The sequence below is a fragment of the Marmota monax genome, unplaced genomic scaffold, assembly GCF_021218885.2.
Source record: "Marmota monax isolate L192 unplaced genomic scaffold, Marmota_monax_Labrador192_F-V1.1 WCK01_AAM20220418_F8-fsc00083, whole genome shotgun sequence".
Classification (NCBI taxonomy): Eukaryota; Metazoa; Chordata; class Mammalia; order Rodentia; family Sciuridae; genus Marmota; species Marmota monax.
Window position 1 is genome coordinate 3,323,936 of NW_026692848.1, and position 20,878 is coordinate 3,344,813.

Sequence of the window (20,878 nt, forward strand, 5' to 3'; positions counted from 1 at the left end):
TAAGGCTTTTAGAAATTATTAAAATGATGTTTTGATTGTGGATTCTTTATATGTTTAAAAAAATGAATTTGTCTTTAACAAGCATAGATAAGGTTTTCCTAAAACATCATTTCCTTGCTTATTCATCTCCCTGGAATGCAAGCTGCTGGGAGCAGAGATAAGTGACTGGTGCATACGTTTCCTTGGTACTCACTTGCTGAATGAAACAGTGTTTGTGGAGTCCCTGGGCAGCCTGGGAATCAGTGTCCTCTGTCGTGAGCCTTTTGGTTGCCAGTGAGTGGTTCCAAATCTTATGTCAGTGGAATTTCCTTCTTTTCCATGGTTCTGTACCCTTTCATTTCAAAGCGGGCTTCCTTGCTGGACTGTGTGAAGTGCTGTTTCTGCTTCCAGCTCTCCATTCAAGGTGCAGGTGGAATCTGCAGGGGAGGAAGGCAGCATGGAAGTCGTGGCTTTAGCCCCAGGGTCCCCATGCAGGCTGTGTGGACTGGCAGGAGGAGGCAGTGCTGTTGCTTTTCACTCTGAATATGCTCTTTGAAGGACAACAAAGGCAAACTTGTTCTGTAAAGGTTCATATTGTTAGGACAGTGTTTCACTTTAAGGCACCTTCCTCTAGTCGGCATAGCCAGTGACTGCAGGTCAGAGCTTTCACCAACAGTGTGTGTGTGTGTGTGTGTGTGTCTGTGCATGTGCTTTCTAGCATAGACATGATTACTAGGGCAGATACTGGGCTCAGGGACCAGCTTGGAACCTACTAGTTGACAGATGATGTGATTTGGAACTAGATTGTCATCGGTAGGAATGGGTAGTAAGTAGTGAACTTGAGAAGAATCGAAGGATTAAAGAGCAAACAAACATCAGGAATCAGTGGCCAGTTAACATGGACATGAAGAAGGAAAGAGAATAATAACCTTGTCTGAATTCCTGAACCAGAGATGTGGGGCATGTTTTACCCACTCATGCTTTGTGGTGACACAGGATGTGTCAGTGCAGTTATGCTAGCAGCTAGACTGGGGTTGACTGCTAAGGAAGACACAGTGCCCATGAACCTGTAGTCTGCTGCAGGATAATGACACAGTGCAGCACGCCATCATGTTAAGGCTGCCGTCTGGCAAGGAACAAAGAGTCTGGGGAGGCCAGGTTGAACTCCAGTAGCATTCCCTCTCTGTTAGTGTCATACAAATGCTCTCTGGGTCACAAGACATTCAGAACCCGTAGATGGAAAGGGAATCTCTGCCAGCATGTTTCTCACACCCTGGTGATCATATAAGCGTCCTTTTTTCCTGTAGCAGCTCCAAGAGAAGAGCCTTTGAAGGGGATAGCGGTCTCATCTGGACCAGGTACAAGCCATCAGTCTCACTTGGCAGTCAACAGTGCTGTGGAGCTGGTGTGCGCAGCTCAGCTGCTGGGGCCCATGGTGCCGAGAGCACCGTTAGCAAGTGTGGTTCTTGCTGGGCCAGAATGCCTGCAGTTACAGGCCTTATTTCAGCAGGAGAGCTGAGACAATTCCAAGTCTGCTGGGTTGAGTCCTCACAGCACAAGTGTCGTATTCACTGGGGTTGTATCATGTAAAACAGTGCAAGTGTTGAACCCCATCGAGATAATGTATTGCTTAATATGCCTCAGTGTGGCCATATTTTCAGGTACTTTGAAATCTTGAAAAGGTAATCTGGAAATGCCCTGCTGTGGTGATGGTATTTTGTTTTTCCTCTGTAATTAGTGTTTGCTTAGATTTGTTATGTTTAACCTTTATAGTTTTTAAAAAATAAAGTTATAAGATTTTCTAAGAGGAAGCATTGCAAAAGAGCCTTGAATTTGTTGAGAGTAAATGACATGTTCTGAATTTCAGAAACTTCTCAGAGTTTCTAATTGTGTTTTCTCCTTCATCCCTCAGATGAATCAGCTCCTAAAGAAGTCAGCAGGGTAAGTAATGTAAATATCATTTCTACTACTGTTACAGGAAATAAGAATGTCTCTGTACATTTTCTCAGTATTCTAACATGTTAAGGTGTCAGAAAAATTGTGGCAAAAGCTGAGTGCCCTCTCAAAACATCTCTCATTCACACGAAATCATTAGCTGAGTAAGGTTGCAACTTGGAGGCTGCAAGGTTGAGGACCTCTGACAGATGCATTTAGCATGGCTGGCATGTGCTTATGGGGTTTTCTGAATCACTGGCCAATATTTAGAAGTGGAAATACTATAAAAAGAGTTGGATTTCTACGACACTTCCAGAAATACTAAAAGCACCATTTTCATGTCCCAGAGAAATACTTAATGTCGACTTTTGAGATTTAGCAAACTTGAAAACTCAAGAGGGTATGAGGGTTGAAAGCATTCAGCATCTGGATTTAAGAGTGTAAAGTTATTAGTTATTTCATAAGAAAAAAGTCTTCTAAATTTGGATTAAATATTGAAAATAATCAGTTTCAATTATATCAGATGCAACCTAATGTAAGAAATAACTGTTTTCTGTAAGATATAAATTTAATTACAACAGAATCACATATGGAGATTATTTATTTATTTTCTTTATTTTTTAATTATATATTTTTTAGTTGTTGATAAATCTTTATTTTATGTATTTCTAAGTGGTGCCGAGAATCAAACCTAGTGCCTCACACATGCCAGGCGAGTGTGCTACCACTGAGCCACGGCCTCAGCCCTTACTTCTTTATTTTTGATTGTACGAAGGAAAAAATTCTAAAATGATGAGGGGCTGGGGGGCTGGCGGCCAACAGGACTTCCTCTGACCCTAGCAGCCTGACAGACTGATGGGCTTCCCTGTATCCCAGCACTCTCTCAGGTGCTGGCACCTTCTAATTTCACTTCTCTAGAGCTCTGTGTGGGAGAGTTGGTGAGTCTGTGTGCCCCAAGATGTGCGGAGAGGTGAAAAGGGCAGCCCAGGATCTTGGCTTTTGCTAGGAGCAACAAAATAACATTATAAACTGATGTCTGAGGGTAAACGGGGATTGGGACAGGTGAAATTGACCAGGGTTATACAATCCTGGGTTCTTGAAACTGGCAAAGTTGCTATATCACATTTTTGAAGCTGTACCAAGCTTTCTATAAACCAAGGGTTAGTAGGAAGAAAACCGCAGTTTATTCATCAATAATCTTTTAAAAAACAGACTCAGTTTCATGTGTAGGGAATGGCTAAACTCAGTTAACTCTTTACAACCTTGAGATTTTAGACTTTGTTGTTATTTTTGAGGGAAGTTGGAGAAGGAGTGCTCAAAATAGGCGCTTCCCATCTGAGTGTTTTCCTTCTGTGCTGCTGTGTTGATAACAGAGATTAGAGTTGCACCTCGGACACCTTTCTTGTGTCAGTGAATTTTCTCTGTTCAGCTGTTTAGTGAAACCATGTCCCTTGGCCTCCGGCAGCCCAGGTTTCTAGCCACAGGACTAGGACTGGCTTTGCTGTGGTGCCCTGTTGTGTTGTGGGGTGGTGACACAACGGGAGCTTGTATCTTGGACGTGCTCTGCTGGGCTTGCTTCCCAGTGATGTGGAGCGATTCTGTCCTCACTGGGCGTCACAGTGCCGCATGGTGTCTTCAGGCCATCAGAAGCAACGGGGTGGAACTATACATAGTGATGTTCTTTGCTCTTATTTTCTAAAATTCTCTTGTGCCAAATTTAAAGAAAGCCCATCTCTGAGAATTGCTCCGTGTTTGAACTGATATCCTAGAAAAGCCTCAGATCTCTGAAGTTTTTGTATTCCCTCATGAATAGGCCCCACTTCTTAATCAATGCTTATTTCACTAATACTCCGGGTTTCCTTTTAGAATAGTGTGCCACAGATTCAGACTGGGAATTAGAAATACTGAGGGCCACCTTTTGACGTGTTGACTGGCCACTGGGCTTCTGTTTAAACGCATCCACTGTCAAAAAACCCCTCTAGAAGGAGGTCCCAGGCCCAAGGCCCGCCATCCCCTCCTGGGCATCTCCAGTTCCTGTGCAGTTCCTTCTCCCTGGGAGCCAACAGCCTCCCCTTACTGGCCATCCCTAGAGTTGGTTGTGCTTTCATGGAGTCTTACAAAGGCTTCCGTGCAACCTACTGTGTGTATGAGCTCTTAGAATACAGGCAATGTGTTCTTTCTACTCCGGCAAATCCTTTTAGATTTCTTTTCTTCCTGTATACTTCTTTAGGATCTGGGCTGACATTCTTTTGACAAACATATTGTTAATATATTTTTAAAATATGGCAGCTATTACATAATACTACAGACCAATTGTGGTTTGAGCCCAACAAGGTGAGGGGGAAAGATACCTGTCTTGGTTTGGAAGGGGTACACTGTGGGTGGGAGGTCTGGAGGGTGCACTGTGGGTTCAGTTGTAAGGGAGGTCTGGAGGGTGCACTGTGGGCACAGCTGTAAGGGAGATTAGCTTTTCTAAGAACCATAGGGCATTTCTGTAATTGACCTTTCAGTAAACTACTTTTTTTTTCCTTTTTGTGAAACCAAGTCAGACCTGTGTCTTCTGTTACTCTTCTCCTGTTTTTTTCCTCTCCCTTTGTCTTCCCACCTGCCTGCTTACCTGTCTTTCATTGTTCTAGGGTGCTGGGAATACATCGTGAGCAAAATAGTTTTCTGGTTCTTATATTCTAGAAGGAGCTGGTGGAGATAGTTGAAAAACAGTTTTTGAAATACATTTATCAGCCATTGATAAATAATATGATAAGTACATAGAAGAATGAAGAAGAATAGGGAGATAGCCAGTTATGGTGGATAGGCAATGGTCAGGAAATGTTAATGGGTTGACATTTGAGCAGGCATCTGAAGGGAATAAGAACATCAGCCATCAGGAGGCAGCACTTGCAAAGGCCCTGAGGTGGCCAGGGACTGATGCTGAGTGAGTATAGGAAAGTGAGTAGGAGAAGAAGTTAGAGTGAAAGAGTCTTTCAGGTTTTACATTCACTCTGTAGCCTTTGGATTTAATTTTGGGAACAGTTGGAAGTCATCAGGGAGATTGTATAGAGAAGAGCAGTGACCTGACTTACAGGTGAAGAGAATTCTAAGCTGCTGACTTGGGAGCACACAGGAGGCAGGGCCGAAATAGCCCTGGCAGGATACCAGGAGTGCAGGCGTGGAGGGGGGTGTCCAAGACGAGGGTGTGAAGGTGGCACGTGAGCAGAGGTTGGCATGTGAGGAAGGAGCAGCTGATGGACTTGCTCCAGGGTGGTGTTTGGGGTGGGAGGAGAGGAAGCAGACTCCCAGACTTTTGGTGGACTGATTCCTTCCACTGCCAATGGGAAAGGTGATGGAGGAGTGGAGTTGAAGGAGGTGGAGAGATCAGCAAGTTGACTTTGAACATATAGACTTTGGCTTATCAGGTGTGCAGTTAAAATATTTAGAAAACGAGTGAGTATGTGATCATGTGCAGGAAAGTTCCCTAGTGGGGTCATGTTCCCTAGTGGGGTCATGTGGAGCACATAGATGTGAGACTAAACGACCTTGTCTAGGGGGCTTGTCTGCGGAGGAAAGAGTGGAGATCTGAGCACTAAGCTCTGGTCACTGCAGTGGGTGGTGGGAGATGTGCAGGAGCCAGCAGACAGAGGAGGAGAACCAGTGAGGTAGGTGGGACCAGAAGGCGCCCGCATGGGTGTGCTTTGTGTTGGAATCCTGATGGCAGGACTGTACACCCTGCTGAGAGTCTCAGTTTCATTTATGTTGTCTAACAGATCACACATTTCTGTGTTATTTTAAGCCACGCTTTTTAGTAGTTTTTGCTAGTTGTTTTTCTATGCCCTTTAAAAAAAATTATCTTAGGCCAGTGCTGATGGTTAATAATGTGAGATTATGTTGAATGCTTTCTTGAAGCCAGCATATTTTGACCAGTCTCATATATTTTTCTAATCATATGTCAACAAATACTAATTCCGCCCCTGCTTTTCTAGGCTCTTGGAAAACATCGAGAAACTAGACAGAAGGAATTCCTGTCCTTGTGGCATTTGCCTTGGGTGGGGATTGAGTCAGAGATCACACATGAAGAGCGCGTGCCTGTGGGGATAGACAGGGGCAGGCCACCAGGGTGGTGCTGGGCTGGGTGTGTGGCCTGGGGAGCTCTCCTGAGGAGAGACCTGGGGCAAGTGGCCAGGTCCTGGGTGGCAGGCTGGGGAGACTGCAGAGCCCAGGATCAGCCCCCTCTCTGTGCCTCCCTTGTTCTCATGGAAGCTGCACTCTGAATCCTTCCTGTCGCTGTGAGTGACTCTCACTGCTGTGGTGATAAAGCAGTTCCCGTTTAGAAGTAAGAAGGATTCCTGACAAGAAGGGGAGAGAACACCAACACGAGAGACAATCTGGGTGCCGAGTTGCTCGAGGAAGACAGGTGGCAGCTGGTCTGCGTTCCAAAGGCTGCTGCGGGTGTTCTCTTGACACGCTCATGTCCATAGTTGTGAGGGAGAAATCTGAGCCCATTCTCACTTTTCTTAGTAAAATGGGTTTTTTTTTTTCATTTCTAAATACTTATAAAAACTATCACTTGCTCTTATAATATATGTAAATATTTTAACTTTTATTAACTTAGCCAAGTATCCAGGAGCTTTCTCCACCATGGTAAAAGACGTTCTTTAGTTCACAGTCTTCTTACCTTCATTTCCTGGTGCCTTGATTCTCCCCATTTGTTTCATTCTCTTCAAGATCACCAAGTACCTGTCTCTCCTTTTCTTCTGTTCTTTGAGTACTTGTTCTAGAAACACTCACATTTATTCTGTGTCGTTGACTTGAACTTCAGCATAATTCCCTTGTTTCTGTTTCTAATTTCACTTAAATTCATAATGGCACTTTTAATTAAAATCACATATGTGTTTGGGTGATTCTCTTCATTTCAGCCTGTCTTAGGATTGCGTTGACAATCTCATAGTGTTCATTCCACTTGAATTTTCTTGAGAGAGTTCACAGCAAATGCTTTCCCAGAGTTCATCTTGCATATCTCCTTCCTCCCATGTCGTCCCCACTAGCCTTTACCTTGTATACACTGGTGTAACACTCCCATCTCAGGTAGTTTGGGTACACTTTAATCTTTTTCAATGTAGTTATATATGTCAGAGGAGGCATTTGTTGATATGTGTTTAGTGTTTGTCCCTGAATGACATTAGGTCTGCCACTGTACGTTTTCCTCATCTGTTTTGACTGTTCGTGTCAGTGTCCTGTCAGACACTGTTGGAGGGGTAGATAATGTGGTTCAGTGGCACCACTTTATTTTAGAGTGACTGATAAAGGAGTCCCGTGGGAACTCGAGATGTGGACATTCCCAGAAGGGAGTTATCACTTTGATTTTTCTCTGGGTGGACTGAAACAAACTGCTCTACTGGAATCCAGAGTTCATTATCTTGTCTTCACTTTAACTTGGCCTAGACAGAGTGACTGTGTCCATTTCATTTAGTGTTTTGTGTGCCAGGTTAGCGGGATGCTCAGTTCTCTGGGTGACTCATGAGGCTTCTCTGGGTTTCCGCTCAGTGTGTTTGTGTTGTGGACCCAGCCTAAACTCACGTCCCGCTCCTACGACATTAAACTGCATTCCTTTGTCCCTGCTTTTACTCAAATATTAGTTACTTACTTTAACAGACAGCATCTTTTTTTTTTTTTTTTTTTTTTTTTTTGAGGAAGGGGAATTTTAACTAAGCTTTTGGTAAGCCCTTTTCACTTGGGTTTTGTTGGTGTACCATACAGCAAAGGTGTCTTGAAACTTATGGCATGTGGCAGATATAGTCACCTGGTGTCATCCTATTTTCTTCTTGTATTTACTTTTCTATGGTTATATAGTGAATTGAGGGAGGAGAAGGTCATAGATTGACAAATATAAAATAATTGCTTTTCCGGGAGGTAGCCAGCCTTTTTTTTTCTGTGTGGTAATAACATATCTGTTTACTGTACCTAAGAATTAGCTATTTGCTACTCACAACCACACACCTACAGATCAACTTCACACTATGTGGTAATCATTTCTGTCACGGGAAGAAGTGTTCCCAGGAGGGAGGAAGGGTCCAGTTTAGGGCAAGAAGGAAACAAATTGCTCCTGCCTTGCATATTTGAGATGAGGGGGGATTTGCTGGTGGCAGGAATTCCCAACACAGCAGGAGGGTTTTCAGCAGGGAGAGAGAGGGGTGCCAGGGCAGTCAGATGGGTGCACACAAGGAGCAGCGAGGGATGAGGCCCTGGTGACACTGACCTTTGTGATACAAGGGAAGCACCAAGACGTGTCAGCTCAAAACCTTCATACCCTTGCTGACTGTCTTTCTCTATCTTGCTTTTTCTTTGTTCATCTCAATGTCAGAAGTGTATTTAAAAGTTTCATTTATAGATTCTAGTTTATTTGAAGTCATTGCTTTGTAATGACGATGTCACTCAAAAGTTTAAATCTAAGAAGGGTGCCCAAATACTTACAGACACTGACAGTGGAGTTGGGACCTCATTCAGCCTAATGAGAAGTTGAATTAGGTTTCTTCTTTTACTTTCAAAATGTGTTTACTGTAAATTCCAACTGTAAGAGCAATACTCTGCTTTACAAAGAAGGAAAAAAGTTTCTATGACATTGAATTTTGCTTCTTTGTGGTGTATTTCTGTACTTTCACACATTTTTCTCCTTGCTGTACAAATCCTTTTTTATGTACTTGTTTGATCGGTAGACTCATTACTTGGAAAATCAACCATTTTGACAGAGTGTCGGACCCTGAGGAGTTGGACGGAGCTTCCTTACTTGACATCCATTCTCAGAATGCAGCCTATGAACCTTGCAACTGCAAGGCCCAGGGGGGATCCTGAGGCTTTCTTGCTTCAGCTCTTTCAATCCAATGCAAGAGTGAACTCTGTCATTCCCCAAATGAGAGGATTGATATAATCAACTCCCTCATACAACTTCAAATGAAGCTTCAGCAACTTCTGATTAGCTGTGATCATAATTATGCACCATGTCTAATCAGTCATTGACGATGAAATTTAGAATTTATGGAGTTTCTGTATGAATCTGTTTGGAAAGCAACATTGTGTTACTAATTTGAATGAATGAAAGACTTCAAAGCAAAGAATACCTGTGTCTTGAAAAAGTCATTAAGCCACTGAAAGACTGTGTGGGTGAGACACTGCCAGTACGTGATTCTGAACCCTGTCACCTCTTCAGTGGCGGTCCTTGTCCTTTTCATTTTGTTTTGTCTGTCAAATATGCGCTTTCTTTGCTAATGGGGCTGGCCCTTGCTTGGTAACACAGGCTTGATGAGATTTCTTCACAGGAAGGTGGTCTCGACTTCTTTTCTTCACAGATGCCCCAGCCCAGGCCCTGCCTCCATGACTTAGGTCACATCTTCCTCTGTGCGTTCGTGAAGCCTGAGCTCAGCCGACAGGAGCCCCTTGTCGTGTTGGGCTGCACACCAGTCTGCCCGCTCAGCTGTCTGCTTACTTCTGCACCTGAGGTTAAGTGTCACACTCTGACTCACCTAGGGAGGCCCCTTCCACCACCTGTGCTTTGACCCAAGTTGTCCACTTTGTCTGGAGCTGCTCTCATTCAGTTAGAGTCATTCGTACTTGCATTTTTAAAAAAAATCAAAACTGTGTCTTTGAAGTATTTTAAAAAGTCAGTAAAGTCAGTTGTGAATATTTCTTCTGGCCTCTTTTGCACAATATGTATTTACATAGTAGTAATTACAATACGTATGCTATTTTCATTATAATTTACATAATGCCGTAAACATTTTAATCACCTTATGCAGTCTTCATATTGTCTTTAATGATTAAAAATATCCCACTGGGTTTCTGTGTCACAATTTTTCACTTTCTCATATTGCTGTTATATCTTCTGACCCTGAATAACTTATCTTTTTGTGCCTAGCACATCTCACTTAACACAGTGATCTTTAGTTTCATCTAGTGTCTTTGCAAATAGGATTTAATTCCTTTAATGGTTGAATAGTATTCAACTGTGTATGCAGACCACCTTTTCTTTGTGCATTCATCATTGATGAACATTTAGGTTTTTTCATTACTTGGCTGTTTTGAATAGGGCTGCAGTAAACATGGAGTGCAGGTGTCTCTTCAACATGCTGACTTCATTTCCTTTGGCTGTATACCCAGAAATGGAATCCTGAATCCTATGTAGTTCTCTTGTTAGTTTTCTGAGGAGCCTCCATTCTGATTTCCATAGCGGCTATACTAATTTACATTTTCACCAATAGTGTGCAACTGCTCCCTTTATTCCACATCCTCACCAGTGCTTATTGTTTGTCTTTTATGATAACTATTCTCATTGGACTGTGATAATATTTCATTGTGGTTTTGATTCACATTTACTTGATTAGTGATGTTGAACATTTTTTTATCCCTTTAGTCATTGTGTGTCTTGAGAAATGTCTGTTGCCCATTTTTGAATCAAGAGTTTTTGTTATTGAGTTTTTTTTTAATTCCTTATGTATTGGGAACATGTTCAAACAAAATATTAGGTATAAGGAACATGAGTTCCTTATGTAACCCCTTGTCAGACATGCAGTTTGAAAATATTTTTTCCTATTCTCTAGGTTGCCTGTATTAATTTTACAAACTAAAAGGAAATGTTTTAAAAGCAAAGGGACATATTAATAAAATATGAAAGAAATTCCTAGACCAAAATTTAAAATATAGAGGTGATTAGTAAGGCTAATGTAGTTACCTAAGTAGATCAATAAAATAGACTAGTTTTACTTTTTTATAAGAAGTAAAAATATACAATCATTTGGAATGAAAAAGGGAATAATGTAGATGATAAGGAGATTATTAGTTATTTAATAGGTAGTACTATAGCCTTGTATATTAGAAAGTTTAGATGACATGGTTAGTTGAGGAAATTATAAATTATCAAAGTTAATTGAAGAATAATTAGGAAACCTCAATACACTGTTAACCAATGGAAAAACTTTTTAAAAATTAGAGAAAACCACCTAAAATCTCGGACATTCCTACATTGCATAAAGTCTATATTTCAAAAACTAGGTAATGAAGTCATCCCAGAGAAGATTACTCCTGATAGAAAAACTAGAGTACTGTGGGGGAAAAAAAATTACACACCTGAGTCCCAAGTTTTCGATTTTGTGAACATGATAAATATTTCAAAGTTACTACAAGTGGTATGTTTGTTGCTCAGTTTTAAGTTTTTATAGGTGTTCCACATATGGGATGATGAAACAACGAATGAAACAAATTAAAAGGCTGTTAATCATTTTTATTAGTGCAGACATAAGTACAGAAATCCTAGGTAAAGGAATTCAATAGTGCTTTAAAAGAATAACTTTTCATTGCCAAGGGTGATTGACAAGGAGAAGTCTAGTTCAATTACAGAGAGCAAATTGCTGACTAACTCAGATGTGTGATGTAAGAACAGAGAGAAGAAAGGCTGCAGTTGGGTTCTGCTTGAGCCAATGGAGGGGTGGTTGCCATATCCAGAGGAGGAACATGCAGGAGGGGCAGGGAGCCTGCATGTGAGGAGTCACTGCAAGTGCTCGGTTTTGTAGGTGCTAAGTTGGAGATGGGTAATTGATTTCTATATGGAGATTTTAAGTACTAAGTTAGACATGAGCCTGGAGTTTGGGTAAATGGCCTGGATTAGAATCATTAACTTTGAGACTCATAGTAAGATGGGTAACTTAAGAGCCTCCTGAGCCAGGGTGAGGCCAGTTGGGAATGTGGACCAGCCCTGGGATGTGACATTCAGAAGCCTGAGATATAGAAAGAATTTGCAAAGGAGACTGAAAAGGAGTCTCCAGGAGGCAGAAGGAGAACTCAGGGGCACTGTGCCTTGAAGGTGTGAAGAAATTGCTTCAAATTGAAGACAATAGTCAGCTTACTTCCTGCTGGTACTCAAGGGTGGTGACTTTGAGAGTTGCCATGGGTGGGGTGTGTAGTGACTTCTTTAATGCTTCTATATACTTCTGTTTCACTGGAGTGGTTAGAATTATTTTTAAAAATAATGAGACTTTGTAGGCAGCAAGTATAGACGGTTTTATGGAGTTTTGCCTCTTGAAAGGGAGTAGGAGAAAAATGGACTGGTAACTAGATAGAAGGATAGTAAGACAGATATTTTGTTTTGAGCATTTTTCTTTTAAAAAATAGAGTAAATGACAGTATGTTTGTGTATTTGTGGAAATGAACCAGTAGAGAGAGCAAATGCAGTGATGCAGGAGGTGATGCAGGAGGTGATGCAGGACAGAGAGCAGGGCAGCCGCAATGCGCAGGAGTTCCCAGAGGGCCTCTGGAGCCTCCCACATATGTGGCTCTGCCTTTCCTGCCTCCCTAATGACCTGTTTCTGTTTTTCTGTTTCTTTTCTTACTATGCCATGTAAAAGGGGGTCTTCTAAATGCTTATCAGAAAGATGAGTTATAGCCAAACAAATAAAACAGTTGAATATAATAAGGGGGAAAAAAAAACCTTGTAAGAGTCAGTATTTTTCTACCAATGAGGAGAAAATTTGAATTTTATTTTCCATTCAGGTGAGGCATAAGCTGAAATAAGTAGATTCACATATTGTCTAAGGGAAGGATCCTGATCAGTCTTTTTCAGGGCAGTTTTTATTAATATTGATTTTCATAAAAGCCCAAATCTAAATTAATGTAGCTATTTTGATAGCAACTTCTGTCAGTTTCAAAGGCATAGTGTTAAAATGTGGTTCATTGTGAAGGGAAGGAGGCAGCTACTAGAATCAGCTGGAGTGCCCTCCTTCTAGCTGAGGACTGGCTGAGTGAGACCAGGTGGGAGTGGGGACTTGTGGGCAACACCGAGAGGGCTTCTCTTTTTATTTGTATTTTTTTTAAATTTAAAAACTTTTAAAATTTGTTCTAATTAATTATACATGACATTAGAATGCATTTTGACACACCATACATAAATGGCTATAACTTCTCATTCTTCTGGTTGCACTTGATGTAGGATCACACTAGTCATGTAGTCAAACATGCACATAGGATAATAATGTCCTATTCATTCTGCTATCATTCCTACCCCCATACCTCCTCCCCTCCCCACCCTCCGTCTAATCCAAAGTACCTCTCCCCCCGCCTTATTGTGAATTAGCACCCCCATATCAGAGAAAATGTTTGGCCCTTGGTTCTTTTGGATTGGCTTATTTCACTTAGCACAGTATTATCCAGTACCATCCATTTACTGGCAAATGCCATAATTTCATTTTTTCCTTTAAGGCTGAGTAATATTTCATCATATAGAACATACCATAATTTATTTATCCATTCATCTGTTGGAGGGCTCCTTGGTTGGTTCCATAGTTTGAGCTTTTCCTTTTAAATCTCCCTAAACCTACAGGTAAAATTCTTTAAGTCAGGCTCTGGCCATGAAATGGGCTTTGGAGAGTTCAAGATAACACTTGAACAAGTACCCAGAGGGCAAGCAGGTATCCACTCATGTGGATTATCAACAGATCTGTAAGTCTTAGAAGCCAGAGAAACAGGCAATAGATGTAATGCTCCAGTCAGGCAAAGGGAAATTCTGACATTTTGAATTTTGAAAATCAAAGAGCCCAGCAAGCATTTCCCACCCAGATGGAAGATGTCATCGACCTTACTGAGGAAGACACCACAGGATGCCTTCAAGTAGAGTCCACACTCTTCTTATTATATAGCTTGAAAGATATTTAGGTACTTGAACTTGTGTTTTGTGACAATCTGAAATAAAAATTCCCATCACCAATTCTGGATTGCTTGCTTGAGCCTGAACTTTGTTTCAGAGGGTTGGCTGCTAGTTACTAATTGCAAACCTTAGGAACCTCAGATTGTTCAGCTGAGCTCATGGCTTCCCAAGCCAGGTAGGTGGGAAATGCTTCCCAGTAAATGAACACACTATTCTGCTACATGGAAACTGTGTGTGCAGTTTAATTACTGGAAAATGTTTGTTAGAGATGGTGATGTTTTTACTTAAATCAGAGCCCACAATAGATTAAAAACACGGCCAAAGCTTGTTTTGGGTTCCATGATAACAACATGATGATGGTGCATAGAGGAGATGTCTTCTTACTCATCTTGTTCTCTGTGGCAGGAGGCAGAAATCATTTAAGCTAGAAAACACTATCAAATCTTTATGACAAAAGGTTTTTAAATGGAAACTAAGCACATTCCACTTTTGCAAGACTTTAAATTACCACTTGTTCTGTCACATCATTCTTGGCAGCCACAAATCTATAGCGGATTATAGATTTTGAAAATTATTACAACTGAAGAATTGTATTCAGTCCAAACAGATGGCTGGTCCTGGTCCACTAAATCAAAGGCTGTTTAAAGGCCATTGATTTGAGCATATTTCTCCACTCTGTGAAAGAGGATACAAATCCAGTAATAGTGTGGTTATGTCTGAAATCTAGTTGCTCCTAGACTTCAGTTCAGTGACTAAAGATGGTAACAAAGGTATCAGAGATGTTTTAGTTTTGCCATACATGTTGCCACTAGCTGATGTTTTCTTGTATATCTGTTTTTCCCCAACAAGGATTTAAACTCCATCAGAGTAGGAGCCGTAACGGATAGATACAACAATGCTTCAGATGTTGCTGGGGAGAAGCATCTGTGGGTAAAGGACTTGGGCTGCCTCTTTGGCATCCTTCACATTCTCATTCCTCAACTGTCCCTGATAGTCATTTTTCTAATAACCATTTAAACTTGCCATGGGTGTTTGCTTTATCAACCAGTGATTTAAAACCATTTTATTTCATGGTTCCCTTTTCCCTAAATTAAGTTATTCTTTGAAAAGCCCCTCTTATTTTGCTGGCCTTTTCGTCCTAGCCCTTGGAAAATGCTAATATTCTTTAGGAATATTACTTCTTATTATTTGTGTCCTTGAATTGAGCTGACGTATTTTCAGTGCTCACTTGTTTGTAAAGCGCTGTACTCTTGCTCCTACCACTTTGGGTATGAAATCCTGAGAATAAGATGGGACCATTCCTGTCCAGTGTTCTGCTTTCTGCTCTTCTGTCTTCACTCTAGTTGTGTTCTCCTCTAATTGTCTTCATCTTTTCTAGCTTTCTTTAAGGCACTTCTTCTGAATCTCTGCACTGTGCTTCTTTTAAACATGCTCTACTCCCTCCATATGGTGTGGAGCACAGGAAGTGCTCTCAGGTACATTGTAAAATGGCTGAGGTCAGGTGCTCTTTCTTTTTCTCTTTGTAATGCTGGAATGGGCTTAGGATGAATATCTACTGATCCTATGTTTGCCATTTAGGATTTTAAAGCCCTTTTTTTTAAAAAAAAAATTATTTCTTATATACATGACAATAGTGGAATGCATTACATTCATAATTATCCATTCACAGCACGATTTTTTTGTAACTCTGTATATAAAGTATTTTCACACCAAATTATGCCATTATACATGAGCTCTCTTATTTTTTTCTTTTTGCATTACAATTCTTAATACACCTTTATAGCACAGTTTATCATATCTCTGTTTGTATATAAGGTATGTTGACACCAAATTCACATCTTTATACATGTATTTTGTATAATGATGATCGTCTCCTTTTTAAAAAGCATTTAGAAAGGGCCAGGGTCATCCTCTGTACTGTTCCCATGCTCTTCTGTCGGAGCCTCCAGAGCTCACAGATCTCTTAAATTGTGTGTATGATTGTTCATGCTTGGAGAAGTAGAGATTTTTCAGCCTATGATGTTTGGGTGACTTAAATGGTCCCTATTTATGATTTATTTTGCTATAAAATTTCTAAATCATTCTGATGACTCTATACTTAAAAAGTATGGATTAAAAAGTTTGGCAGTTTCTTGCAAAGAAAATGTAAACCTATGTTTACCTTGTGACCCAGGAATTCTACTCTTTGTGTTTGCCTAAGATAATTGAAACTTATGTTTACAAAAGACTTCATCACAGCTTTACTCATAATAGCCCCAACCTGGAAATAGTCACTGGACTCTCCAGCAGCAGCAGCAGGACAGACCAGCAGTGTGCAGTGTCTTCATGCCAAAGAGGGCTGTTAGCCAGATTTTTTAACTGTTGGGTGAGGTGATAACAAATATGGAAATGAAAAATTCTAGAATACTCATGTGGTGGATGGATGGTGGATTCGGAGGTGATCAGATTGAGGTCATGGTTTTTAGTTTCTGTATGTATATATCTAAATGAAGAAATGAGCATAAAATCACATATACATGTTTATGTACACTTGTATGTGTATCTAGATTATGCACCTTAATATGTATGCAGCATGTATGTAAGTGAGAGAAGCTTCTAAGTGGAGAACAGTGAGCGTATTTCCATGCAGCTCATGGAGTTTAGATTCCATTTCTCACTAAAAGAAACTGGAACCTCTTTGAGCATTAGAAATCACTGATTGAAGGGCTAGCAAAATATGAGAAGAGGAAACAGTGCTGAAGGGAAATCATGAGGATGTTTCAGAAGGATGCAGTAGTTCTCTCTGAGCGGTTCCTGATGGAGCATCAAATTAAATGATGATACTAATAGATAATGTGTTGCTGAATAAAATAAGAATCTCTGAGTTCATATTCATATGAATGAATCAGTGAAGAAAATAGAAAGCTTCTCTTCCCAATGGAATGCCAAGTAATAAATAGAGAAGAGATGATGGAATTCTAACTTCATCAATTGATTGTATTGCTGTTGGAAATAAAAAAGTACAAAAGAAAGGCTTCAATCTAATCTTGAGAAAACATCAGACAAATTCAAACTGGTCTGTGTTTTTTTCAAAAGTATCAAGAAACACAAAGAAAAGGCAAGGATCTGTTCCACATTGAGAGATACTAAGGAGACTTAAAAACTAAATATAATGGTTTGGTATTTGAACCTAGACCAGGGAGAATGGAGAGAGCTAGCTATAAAGGAAACTATTGAGACAGTGGATCAAATGTGAATGGATTTTAAAATTTGCCTATATTGTGGAAGCAATTTCCTGATCATGATAATTTCATTGCAACTATGTAAGAGAATGTTCTTTTGCTTAGGAAATTCACTGAAGTGTTCGAGAGTATAGGAGCACACAATTGCTCTTAAATATTAAAAAAATACTCATTAATGTTTTGTGGGTGTGTACATATATACATAGAAGTAACAGCTTTATTCATAGAATGTACAGAGAGAAAGATAAGATACCTAAAGTTGTAAACTATTGGTGCATCTGGGTATCTTAATCTGTTTTCCTGCCGTAACAGCGTACCATAGACTGGATGCCTCATAAACAGTAGACATGTATTACTTATATTTCTGAGGTTGCAAGTCCAAGATTGAAGTGTCTAGTAAGAGTGCTTCCTGGCTTATGTGCATCTGTCTTCCTGCCGTATTCCCAGGTAGTGGAAGGGGTGAGGGGGCTCTTTAGAGTCTTTTATGAGGACACTCCTTACCTTCATGAGATCCCATCCTCATGGCCTAATCATCCTCCCCAATGCTCTACCTCCTGATATCATCTTATTGGGATTTAGGATTTCAACATAAGAATTTGTGGGAGAAGGGGACACAAGTATTCAGTTTATAGCACTGGGTAAAAGATATACAGACATTTCTTACACTATTCTTACAGTATTCTATGATTGGAATTATGTCAAAAAAGAAATTTATATATATAAAATTATATAATTTATATATATATTATATATATTATATATATGATTATATATATTATATATATATGATTATATATATATATATATATATATATATATATATATATAGAGAGAGAGAGAGAGAGAGAGAGAGAGAGAAATCTAAAGATCTTTGTCAAATATTAAGGTTTATTCGAGAAGCAAAGTTCCTTTTTAGGCTGTTAATCTTTGTCGATTTGTGTCATTTTTTTCCCTAGTGTATTGTTGCCCTTTTGGAACTCCTGGTGCCTGGGGCTAACAGGGATCATTTGATTCTTAAATTGCCTCTAAATTCTTTTGGCTAAGTGGTCTTTTAATATTTTTTAAACACCTAATTGACTTTAAGAGTCTAGGAACACTTACTCTCCTGGCTAGAATACCTGTTAGTTTCTTTCTGAACAAAGGATCAATAATACTTCATTGTATCTCATATTACTTCTCCTGAGCCAAAACAAAGACTATCCTCCTGATTCCCAAACTGTTCCTCATGTGGTTCCCTGAAGCACTACAGCAAATTCACAGGGATGATCCAGGATTTATTAAAATTTCATGGGCAGCAGTGATATCTGTCTGTCACACTTGACATAGTGCACAGTTTTGGCGTTAGTTGGGAGTTCACTTTTTATTTATTTATTTATTTTTGCATTATACAGTTGGGAGTTCACTTTTGATGGCTATAGCCCTTTAGTTGAGATTATCTTTGTGAAGTTATGTTTTCAGTAGTTGTTGAAATAACAGGCAAGTACTGCATGGTATCAGTGTGAAGATGGTTTGGTCCAGTGTGATCTAAGGTTTGGGAAATGGTATAGTGCCACCATACTTTCCCTTGGAATTCTATCTCATCTTGAGTAATGAATGTCACAGTTATATCCAGCATAAGCTTTATATGGGTTCTGAGAATAAAGATAGTGAAAGAACTTTTTGAAGGTAAAAATGCTATCCAAATACAAGTTCTTAACATTAGTTGGTTAAAAATATATCAGTATACTTTTGAAATTAGTATCCGTATTCTTTTGAAATTAGTCAAGACACATAATTGAAAGTTTATTTAATTCAGCTTACTATCTTAGTAAGCTCTATCATGTGGTTTTTGTAAGAAAATCTTAGAAGTGTGTGATTCACATTCATCTCTGTTTCCTCAGACTTCCTTTTCATGACATTACTAATGAGTAGCAACATATCCATAAGGCTAATGGCAAACAATAATTATGCTTATCATTGCACATTGGCATGTAAAAAATTTTTCATATTTTACAGTATATTATGGTTTGAATAACTCACTAGCCTTTTAATATTTGAGAATTAATATTTTATCCAATAGAATAATAATCTCAGTAAAATATTTTACTATTATAATAATTATGCTATTATAATCACTTAAAAAATAGAATTTGAAGCTTAATATAAATAAAAAGTTAAAACCCAGGTCATAGATTATCACAGAAAGTTTGTACTGAAAAGGATTTTAAAGATAATGTAATTCATCCTTCTATTTGCCGCAGTCTGTCTGGGCACAAAATAACCAAGCCACCACAAAAGCCTTGTAGATTCAAACAGCAACTCTTTATTCCCGAACTCTCACCTACACTCTACACACACGTTCTGGGAAAAATACACTCCCTTCACCGGGCTCTGCGTACCAATTCTCTCAGAACCCTGCGGGAACTCAACGGGAACTCAAGGAGCGGGCGCCTGAGGCAGCAGGATATGCCCTATTCCCAGCAGGATCCACCCTAACCCCGGAGCCACCCTAATCCAGCAGGATCCACCCTAAACCTGGAGCCACCCTAATCCCTGAGCAGGGTCACCTTTCAACCAAAAATGCCATTCTTACTTGGCTATGGCTCTCAGCAGTATTTCTACAGATGAGAAAACATAAAGCCCAGAAACATGAAATGAAATCTCATGATAAATTTCTGTATCCCAGAATGTCTACTTGTTCTCATTTGTTTGTGAGAACCTATTTCCAAAAGAGTTAGAGAACAGCTGGTTATTGATCTCAGCACCTCTTATAGGACATTACTAAACAGCTTATTCTCAGAATCATCATCTAGTCAGACTTTGGAGACAGACCAACCTGTATATCACTTGCTGAATGATTAATAGCCCACCTTAAAACTAGCTAAAGCTCCCCCTTCTCTGACAAGCAAATCAAGGCACTGAGACAATGTGCTTGTTCCTATAGAAGAAATGCTGGGGATAGACTTTGAGGTGTGAAGACTTCTGCATGCCTGGATGTAGAGGTTCGAGGTCTGGCATTATGACTTTTTCTCGGCCCCTTGGCTCAGCTTTCCTTTTGAGTTAGCTTCATCTTCAAAAGAGCTCTTTCCAAGAACTTTAAGGGAAAATACAGAACTAGTAGTTCTGATTAGTGGTAAAAAAGAGAGTAGAGAATAGAGTTATGTTAAAGTAGAATATTTTATCTGGAACTTTTCAAAACTTGGATCTTGTTTATGAATGTCAGAGGAAGCACCATGAGCTTTTGGGACCACACACAGTACTGGATAGAGGCATCAGAATTCCCAGTGATTGTGGTGTAGAGTCTGCCATAACACTGGTACCTCTGTAAGCCAAGGACCTGGAAAAAGTCTAGAGGTAGCCAATAACTGAAGAGTTATGGCTGTTAGCAAAATAAAGTTTTAGCAATAAAAAATCACAGAACTTATCCAGGACCGGTAATTTATCATGATAATGTCCAACAAAGCAGGCAGCATCCACAAGGCTAAGGGAGGGCAGACTAACCTCTGGGTGCTGCACACAGCAAAGCAGGAAAATGCAGCTGACGTGGGAGCAGAGCACACAAGCCTGAGAGGCCTGGGCTTAGGGATGCAAGGAGTGGCACCCACAGGTGAGAGCCCAGTAGGGTGGTCATTGAATTCTGAAGTTGGTTATGAAGCACTGGAGTTGCTTGGAAGGTTTCTATTTTGCTGCTTTTTGATCATATTTATTTATGTTTTTCTCTATACTTGGGAGACTTCTATAAATTTCACTTTTTCACTCTATTTCTGTGTCAAGATTCTTCAGATTTTCACTCTATTTCTATGTCAAGATTCTTCATTCTACCAAAATGTGGTCATCACAGGGTGATAAGAAACCATTGGGGCTCACTTTTGAGATGGACGTAAGTTAAAAGTCCATTGATCCTCTGATCTCTATAAGACCCTCTGAGTGGTACACCACAGTGGGTGGCATTGGGTGTCTCAAGAATTAGTATCAGCATGAAGCCAGTGTCCAGTGATTCCCCCACCCCACTGACTACCCAGGCAGATGGTTACAGGTCTCTTTGGGGAAGGTAGGAGGAAGATCTGCTTTGTACATTTTGGCT

The 20,878-nt window shown here is 40.0% G+C and overlaps 1 protein-coding gene across 10 annotated transcripts in view; it reads left to right on the plus strand.

The window, feature by feature from the left end:
• The window catches only part of Pde10a (phosphodiesterase 10A), a 534,453-nt gene that overhangs the window by 411,546 nt on the left and 102,029 nt on the right, over positions 1 to 20,878 (plus strand). For all 10 annotated transcript variants that reach the window (XM_058580935.1, XM_046449363.2, XM_058580942.1 and 7 more), the window contains one exon: positions 1,892 to 1,920. In XM_058580935.1, coding sequence (XP_058436918.1) covers positions 1,892 to 1,920 — 29 coding nt within the window. The remainder of the gene's footprint in view (positions 1 to 1,891; positions 1,921 to 20,878) is intronic.